We start from the raw sequence: 8,990 nt of genomic DNA, 5'->3' as shown, positions 1-8,990 counted from the left end.
GTGAAGAACAAATTGGCACTTTTTGTTTCTGCAATAAACTCAGTGGCAGTTGCTGGCATGTGACCTTATGTATTATATTTATTATTTAGTTATCATTTTATATCAAATGTACATTGTCAATTTGATAATTCCTTTTTCCAAAGTACTTAGAAAAACGTTTCTTAGTTAACCAACTAGATTTCTCCCTATGCAGAAAATACAAGGAAGAGGGTTTCCCGAAGATCGTCAAAGTTTACTGGCTGTCAATCATGTGTAGCTGCTTATTAGAAGTACAACATCAAAAACAAAGACCTAAAAATTAGGAAGATATGTCCAGTTGCAGTACATTGATGTCCTTTTCTGCAGTGGGCTATCAAAACCTACATTTGTTCCAATACAACCAAAAACAATTGTTTTGTTGGTGGGTTTATGGGCCACATTTAATGAAGGCTACTGTATTTGTTAAACTTCTAAATGTGTCTGTTTCACATCCTGTTTCACTGAAATGAGCCTTGTTTTCTTTGTGATGGGTTTGATTTTGTGGTTTTCTGGGGCTGAGAATGACTTTCATCTTGACAAGGTGGAGTTTGATTCTTGTGTTAAAGTTTCTGAAGCATTTCCTATATAACAGTACTGAAGGGACCTACATGACACCTCGTTGACTTTTTATTTTCTGCTTAACATTTACCTTAGTTTAAACAATGTCCTTGGAAACCTGTTAAGTAGAGTACGCCATGTTTGTTATTTATTTTATTTTGTCTTTTGTTTGTGTGTTCACTTTTTTAGTTGTGTGTGTTTAAGAAAACGTTTCTGAAGCAGGAGATAGTACAGTGGATTAGAGGGTGAGATATTTTGAAAAGTTCGAACTCTAGCAAGTTTGTAAAATGTGCAAAACGTGTTCATGCATCAGGTTTGATCGTCATGATTTCCTGTACTTGGCCAGGATGTGGTAGACAACAGGCTAAAACCTGACATTGAGGAAGACTAGACATATCGACATAAGATGGAGTTCACATCACTTTGCCTAGTGCTCTGTAAGTAATTTTACCTTTCCTTATCCTCTCCTGTAAACCATTACTTCTTAAGTTAACCGAGAACAATATAACATCCGGAGTACTTGAGGACTTGTGTGTTTGTGCGATTTTGTAATTGATGAAACAATACTCTGATATTACACACTGTACCTTTTTTAATGAAAAAAATCTTGATCAAAGCTACTTTGAATCTTACTACCACAATGCCTTTTTTTTCACTGCAAAACAATGAAATCCGTTGGGGATTATGTCCTGTTTGAAAATCCCCTTGCAGCCACACTGAGCGTCACTCCCAACAGATCCCAGTTCTTTCAATATGAGCACATCTCTTTCAAGTGTGTGGGGCCGGCAAACTCCACGGGCTGGATAGTGAAAAGAAACACCTCCAGGAGCTGGTCAGATGTTTGCAAGAAAGGTTGGGGGGTCCCTGGTGAGAACTCCTGCATCAATAAAGGTGCCTTTCCATTAGACACTGGGGTCTACTGGTGTGAGTCCGGGCAGGGGACGTGCAGCAACACCGTCAACATCACAGTGACAGGTAATAGCGAATGTGCATTGAGCTTGTTTGTGTCAATTTCAGTGCATCTTTATAATCTGCTGGGTTGAGTGACTAAGAGGAAGTTTGTAATGTTCATGAAACAGTCTAGTTTTTCCTCTAAAGATCATATATGACCTGTAACAGCAAACCAAACCATCAGTGCAAAGGATGCTATTTTTTTTCTTAATGCCTTTGCTCTGGTCTGAATCCCCGCCATCTCAGACCAAACGATTTACAGCAGGCAGACGGGAAAAGCCTGTGTTTATGAACGCTACTAAATCAAAGTTTACTTTGCTTCACCATGGTCATATCACCATTATTAATCTGACATAGTCACATATAAATACATTACCTTATGGCCATACATCCTGCCGTCTCACTCCCGTCTTCACTCACTCCATCAACAAATTCACGCACTGCCGACACGCGCCAGCAAATATCATTAGGACAGCAGTGGCTGGCGTGGTAAAAACACTACTGCTTTTGTCCAAAGGGGGTGCTATAATCAGAACAGGGTTATATGTCACACGGGTTGGTTGTCACAATCATTATATCTCGGAACCAGAAAGCGCCGTCTGTGAAATTTTGGAATGTAAATATCCAGCATTGGGATCAGAGGTCACCTACATAGTCTTCCTTGGAGTTAGACTGCTGAATTTGAGGTGAGAGGACTGTTTGTGTTTTTCATGATTGTTGTTAGCAAGCTAATTAGTTGTCAGATGGTCATTGGCCTTGATGCTAGCAAGAAATTCAAGTTGGGGTTGGTTGTCACATTTTTTGGGGGGTTGGTTGTCACATGTTATCCAAAGGCTGCAGCCAGAAAAGGAACCCAATAACGAAATAAATTGTCAAGCTGTATCCTCACTGACACCCCAGAGAAGGAACAAATAGAGCAGGAAAAGGCAGCCAGCATGCAAAAGAAAAAAGGCCAACAAAATCAAAACGACCCAGTGCATCCCAAACTAGACCAGCTGCCAAGGCTACTGCACCCCAGTGTACTCCACCCCAGCTGGAGAAGAAGAAACAGAAGATGTGTGTAGGCTATTATTGTTAGACCTATTTGTTTTGTTCTTCATGTTGTTACATACAGTAGGCTGGTCTTAATATGGATTTCCTGTTTATTTATTCCTTGCTCATTTTGTGTTAAGATGCATTAAGTTATGTAGGCCTATTTTTCAACTTGTCAATGAAATTAAACTTTCAAATTTAGTTCTGCTTTCTTGTCGTCTTTTTAAGATTATTCCCATTAAAATAACATTGTGACAAACAACCCCATAGTGTGTGTGACAATCGACCCCTTGATGGGGTTGGTTGTCACAATATGTATGGGTGTCTTTGATGATAAATTTCTTCTTTATTACAATAAGTTAGAAAAAGTGAGGGGTACACATTTCAAGCCGACACCTTAAACTTCAAGTTAATGTAGGAATGACTATTGAAAGATGTTTAGGTGATAAGCAATTCTCACTAGAGTAAAAAGTGTGCCTACTTACCCCGGTCTACCCTACTTCACACAGTCATTTTTGCACAAAAAATACTTTGGATTAATGAAATACATCAAGTATGGAAATGTATGCTGTGTTTGTTCTTCAATACTTCAGCTAAGAGCGTCATCCTGGACAGCCCTGCACTTCCTGTGATGGTGGGAGATAAAGTGACACTTTACTGTTCCTACAAGGAAAGAAAGCTACAACCATCCACGTCAAACTTCCTTGCTGCCTTCTACAAAAACGGTGTGTTCATCGGTAATGAGCCGGCAGGAGAGATGATCCTCCCGGCAGTGTCCCGGTCTGACGAAGGATTCTACAAGTGTCAACATCCCACGAAAGGAGAGTCAGAGCAGAGTTGGCTGGCTGTGATAGGTGACACCATTTATACATTCCTTTTCGGAATTAAAATGTACAGAAAATACAATGAAACAGTTAACTAATGTTAAAATATGGTTTCAACAAGGTACATGGAGGAAGAAGGTCTTTGATGTGTTAATATGTATGTTGTTGTTTTTTTTGTGTTGCTATATACTGTATATACCAAGAAATTCTTAATTTATAAAGAATGTGTTAAGCCAATACAGTTACGCTCCTATAATGACTGTATGTCCTCTTGTTGCACCTTTTTATTTTGCACCGACTAATGCAAAATGTTCTAAAACTTCTGTTGAGCACTCGATTGAAACTGTAATTGTTTTCCACACAGACAAACCTCAAGTTGAAGTCCCTATAACCACCACCTCTCTTCCTCCTCCTCATCCTTTCATTCCTCTGCCCAAACTGGTGTGCTCTGCCCTGCTGTTCATCCTCTACACTGGAATACTCATTCTGTGTATTTACATCTACCGACGCTGGGCTCGAGGTAAGAACTCCTCTGAAAATCCTAAGGGTGAAAGTTTTAACTTAAAGATATCAACATGTTGCCAGTTGATTACTTCAATTGATACCACTCATATTTGTATTAATTTTAGTTTTAGAAATGTTTAAATAAATGTGAAAATCTATTTAAAAACCAAAGAAATCGATGTTGGATATATATATATAGTTAAAATCTGTATTTAGTTCTTCCAGACAAGATTTTGGATACAGCCTTATTTTTCCTTTTTATACATTAAAAATACTATATTCTTATGCATTTTCTGCACGTTTGTAAGAAGAAACTATCTCATAAATCAGACATTTAACAACATATGAACAAATCCTTCTGTAATGACCTTTACAATAGTGCAGGTACAAGTGCAAGTGATAGACCTCAATAAAAAGTGAACAAGCTCCAGATAGCGGTAAAATCATAGTCCAAATAGCCACCTCCCCCACTGGCCACAGGCTGTGGTTTAACCCAGTGTCAGCAGCAACAATGGTAGAACACAGGAAGTCAAAGTAGACGCTGCTCGTGTGGTCCACAATGGAATTTTTTATTCTGCTTCACCGCAATCAACAACATAGGCAATAAAAACAGAACTACACCATTATTGTCTATTAATAAGTAACTATTGTATCGAAAACCTAGATTATACTAACATTGAATGCCAAATCTGGCACATTTACAAGTTGAACTCTGGTGCTCGTGTTTATCAATGTGCGCTGTCCCTTCTACATAAAGAAATCTAAGAAAAATAATAACTTAATCCATCAAACAATGGTGCTTGTACTTATTCTTTGTTATGTTTAGTTCATGCCTGCAGTTAATTTGTCCTTGGTTTGCCAATGATATTAATCACTGTTTTAAAGTCTCTGGAAAGTTGCCTTTTAATTCGGACATCAAGTTGTCTAACATGAGCTACTGAGTTGAAAGAAACGTTGCTTTTTACATGGTTAACTTGACTCCACTCAAACGTGCTACGAGGAACTTTTAAATATTTCTGAAACATTCTCATCTTTCCTCTGATAATCCTAATTTACATGTAACAGCAAACAAGACCATCAGTTCAAAAGAATGCTATTTTTATATAGTTTTTCTAAATGACTTTGTCAAGGGTATATGCTCACCCAGGAACAACAACTGGCGTAGTAAAAACTCTACCGCTTTTGTCCAAAGGGGGCGCTAGAATTAACACACACTGAAAGTTCCTCGGAGCACCGTAAGACTTTCTCTCCTGTGTTTTGTCCTGCAGCTCGAGCCGATGCTAAACTGAGAGCGTCTGATCATCTTGAACTTGAATGAAGAAGAGAAGATACATCTAGAGGCGGCAGTGGCGAAGTGGGCAGAGAGGTCGCCTCTGGAGTGCAGGGTCGGAGGTTCGATCCCCCGCCTACCTGCCACATGTCGAAGTGTCCCTGGGCAAGACACTGAACCCCAAATTGCTCCCGATAGTTAGCTTGCACCCTGCGGGGAAGCTGCAGCTATCGGTGTATGAATGTGTGTGTGATTGGGTGAATGTGTACAAAACAATGTTAAGTGCTTTGAGTCTGTGAAAAACCAGGGGAAAGTGCTTTATAAGTGGAGACCATTTACCATCTTGTGACATTGCCCATATATCTGTGAAGAAGGCAATAGTCCTAAATCTATATTTATCCTACATATATAATATATTTTAAATGTTTTATTTTTTTATTTTTCATTCTCGCTGCTTTAACGTGATGCCTGTGAGCTTCATTTAATAATCCTGTTCACTGAACCACGTTGTGCTGGTTAACCTGGTCATAAGCTTTACGCTATAAACATTATATTATTTACATTTCTTATTCCTATGTAGCAGTGTGTATCCAAACAGTTTTTGTTCAATTATAAAACTAATAAAAAAGATTATTATTTTGGAGATGAATTTTCATTTATGTATTATTTATTTCAGAGACTTCTTTAAGCATACATGCAAACTTGTATGAATGTTGATGCATTTATCTTTATGACTTCACACTGATAACTAGTTTATAACCAGACCAGTCATAAACCAAAGTATTATATGAGAAGTTGGTGGTTCACAATTGTATTTACAATAGATATTGAAGTGGGAATAATGTGTATGTCATTTTTTTTATATTGCAATCCATTCAATAGCTGTTGAGACATTTTAGCCAAAATCAAAGTGACTGAGAGAAACTTCAAGACAAATTATCTTGGTTATGACAAGACAAATTAATTAATAATACGAACCGATCTTTGCATCAAAACCTTTTGTTTATGGATGTGAACAGTTACTGTCTGCTCAGGACCAAAATATACTGTATACTGTCCCACTGCTAACATGCACACAGTAAGTTTCTGATCAGCTGTCACTCACAGCTACATGTGTCTTTACCAACAGCAGGGGGCGCCATTGAGTAGTTTATTATAAGATGGCTAAACTCCTTGAGATGAATAATCAGACAGCCATTCCAAAGCCCCTATCAGTCCGGTGACCCATTTGTACCTTTAAATTAAATTAAATTAAATTAAATTAAATTAAATTAAATTAAATTAAATTAAATTAAATTAAATTAAATTAAATTAAATTAAATTAAATTAAATTAAATTAAATTAAATTAAATTAAATTAAATTAAATTAAATTAAATTAAATTAAATTAAATTAAATTAAATTAAATTAAATTAAATTAAATTAAATTAAATTAAATTAAATTAAATTAAATTAAATTAAATTAAATTAAATTAAATTAAATTAAATTAAATTAAATTAAATTAAATTAAATTAAATTAAATTAAATTAAATTAAATTAAATTAAATTAAATTAAATTAAATTAAATTAAAATAAAATAAAATAAAATAAAATAAAATAATTTACTCTTAGATTCTAAGGGGTCCTTACACACATATACAGAAAGTAAATAACACAAAATACACACAAACAAAGATCAAGCCTGACCACTCAGACACCCACCTTCTAAATATAATAAGTAATAATGTCAATTGTTGTTTTTTTCCATGCCAATACTTACCTTCAGATGTCACCATTGGGACTGCTTTGAACGATTCATTTTAGTGAACCTACAGTAGTTATTTACTTGGCTCTCAACAAATGTTCAAATGTATCAAATCAAATCAAATCAGTTTTATTTGTATAGCCCAAAATCACAAATAGACATTTCTCTCAGTGGGCTTTAAATTCCATACAGTATGATACAATATGACACCCTGCCCTTACACCCTTAGCTCGGCTGAGAAAAAACTCCCAGTAAAAAACCCTTTACCAGGATCAAAAAATTTGAAGAAATCTCAGGGAGAGTCGACAAAGTAAGGGATCCCTCTCCCAGGACGGACATACTGCAATAGATGTCATAAGTAGAGAAAAATCACGAAGGAATTTGATCATTGACCAGATTAACTTCTATAATTGTATAATTTTCTACCTTTAATTAAACAGGACCTTGCAGAGAAAGAGAGAGATGTGCTATGGATGATGGTACCAAATGTTATGGCAGGCAGTCTCTACAAAATTTAATGAGATATTCCAGTCTGGACCAAAAAACAAACCGATCGGCAAAACAAAGATGTTGACCCATTTGCGGCAATCCCCGAAAAATATCTGGCTGCTCTTCCTTGTGTAAAAGTTTCTATAAAAAATTCACTACAAGGAAGGACATTAATGGGAATATTTTCCTTCTTGACATACTGTACAAGGAAATGGAAACTGCACTTTGAAATTCAATGTTGTTTTCACACACTGACACTATAGTACTTTCCTTGGTGATCTAACAGTCACATGAAACTTGAAAGGGGGAATTTAATTAATTATTTACTGATCATAATTTTCCAAGTGTGTTCCAAACAACAGAGACTGACTGACAGGTGAGTCATAGTTTCTAGTAAACAACTATTAGGGATTTTTGTGTGTTTTGTGTGTTGTGTGTACAGAAGGCATTGTAATAGTCAGTGATCTAATGTTTATCTTAGTTAGGGGATTTATTCTGTTGATTTTGGTCACAGGCTGTTTACACATGTGGGCTAAAAACAGACTGAACCTGGTTGAAAAGTGAAAGTTGTTTAGACGCCTACAGGTAATTTAACCCTGTAAAGTCATTGAGGTGTTTTCATTATGTTTGTATTATTATATCCCCAAAAATACGGCATTTAAATGTGGTTTAAATATAAGGTTAGAAGGTGACGTTGCAACAGTTTTTCTGACTGCATCAAATCGTATATACCCCCGTTATATAATTATTTTCACCCTATGAATAGCATCATGGTTTGCATTCTATATCTTTTCCTGAACGTCAACAAGAGTTTATTGTTAAATAAATAATTGTATTAATTTAAAGTTAAAGATTAAATAAGTGGATTGAGTGGCAGCCCGTATGCAGGCTCTGGTTTAAAGGTATCTTATTTAGTCCTTGAACTGATATTCATTAGTGTAATAACTCTCTGTTAAGCAACAATTATCAGACTTTATTTCATAATTAAGCAGATCCTAAATACAAGTTTGATTTTCAATAAAGTCAATAAAACGTTGTTGATTCAAAGGTTTCATGTAACCTACAGATAAATGTATTCAGCTAACTTTTGATTTAGATGTCTATAAATAACATAAAGTTAATCATATAATTATAGCTTACCAGGTCTGTGACATTAGGTGTGTACTGATAGAGTCACTTTGAAACCACGTGGTGAAGTCAGAAGAATGAGGAAATACCTGTTTAATGGGCTGTTAATAGTTTTCCATTACGTTCACAATAGTTTTCTGTGGCTAAGAGTAGGAAGGAAAAACTTATGTCTTTTATCAAGCCGAACAATGACTCCCATTCACAAAAAGCATTCAAACACATGCCATATGAATTAAAGCTGCACCCTCAAAGGATTGTTGTAACCAAGCCTTGATTTTGTTGATGTAGGATTTTTTTCTCCTTTTTAAAATTGTTTTAGCAAGCCTCTGATCAGGAAAATATATTTAAAAAAAAAAAATTATAATTCCTGAGGATTTTGTGAAAACGTTGCAAAATTGCAACAACGGGTCTTAGTGGTTACAAATTTAGCCCATAAGAACCCGCACCCAGTTCTACTTATAGGAAAAATATG

The 8,990-nt window shown here is 35.7% G+C and overlaps 1 protein-coding gene across 1 annotated transcript; it reads left to right on the top strand.

Annotated features, from left to right (window-relative positions):
* Positions 1-979: 979 nt before the first annotated feature.
* Positions 980-5,634, top strand: LOC307268952 (high affinity immunoglobulin gamma Fc receptor I-like). Its single transcript, XM_080051764.1, has 5 exons — positions 980-1,013; positions 1,288-1,551; positions 3,153-3,413; positions 3,748-3,903; positions 5,156-5,634. Exons 1-5 carry the CDS (start codon positions 983-985, stop codon positions 5,203-5,205), a joined length of 762 nt encoding a protein of 253 aa, XP_079907890.1. The 5' UTR covers positions 980-982; the 3' UTR covers positions 5,206-5,634.
* The last annotated feature ends 3,356 nt before the right edge of the window (positions 5,635-8,990 follow it).

This window comes from Ammodytes marinus (genome assembly GCF_949987685.1).
Source record: "Ammodytes marinus genome assembly, chromosome: 23".
NCBI lineage: Eukaryota > Metazoa > Chordata > Actinopteri > Uranoscopiformes > Ammodytidae > Ammodytes > Ammodytes marinus.
This window is presented reverse-complemented; position numbering and strand designations above follow the sequence as displayed.

Excerpts from the sequence above, each read along its gene's own strand:
- LOC307268952 (XM_080051764.1), top strand. The coding sequence starts at position 983 with ATGGAGTTCACATCACTTTGCCTAGTGCTCT. Across the intron at positions 1,014-1,287 it reads ATCACTTTGCCTAGTGCTCT|CCACACTGAGCGTCACTCCC; the intron begins GTAAGTAATTTT and ends ATCCCCTTGCAG. Across the intron at positions 3,414-3,747 it reads GAGTTGGCTGGCTGTGATAG|ACAAACCTCAAGTTGAAGTC; the intron begins GTGACACCATTT and ends TTTTCCACACAG.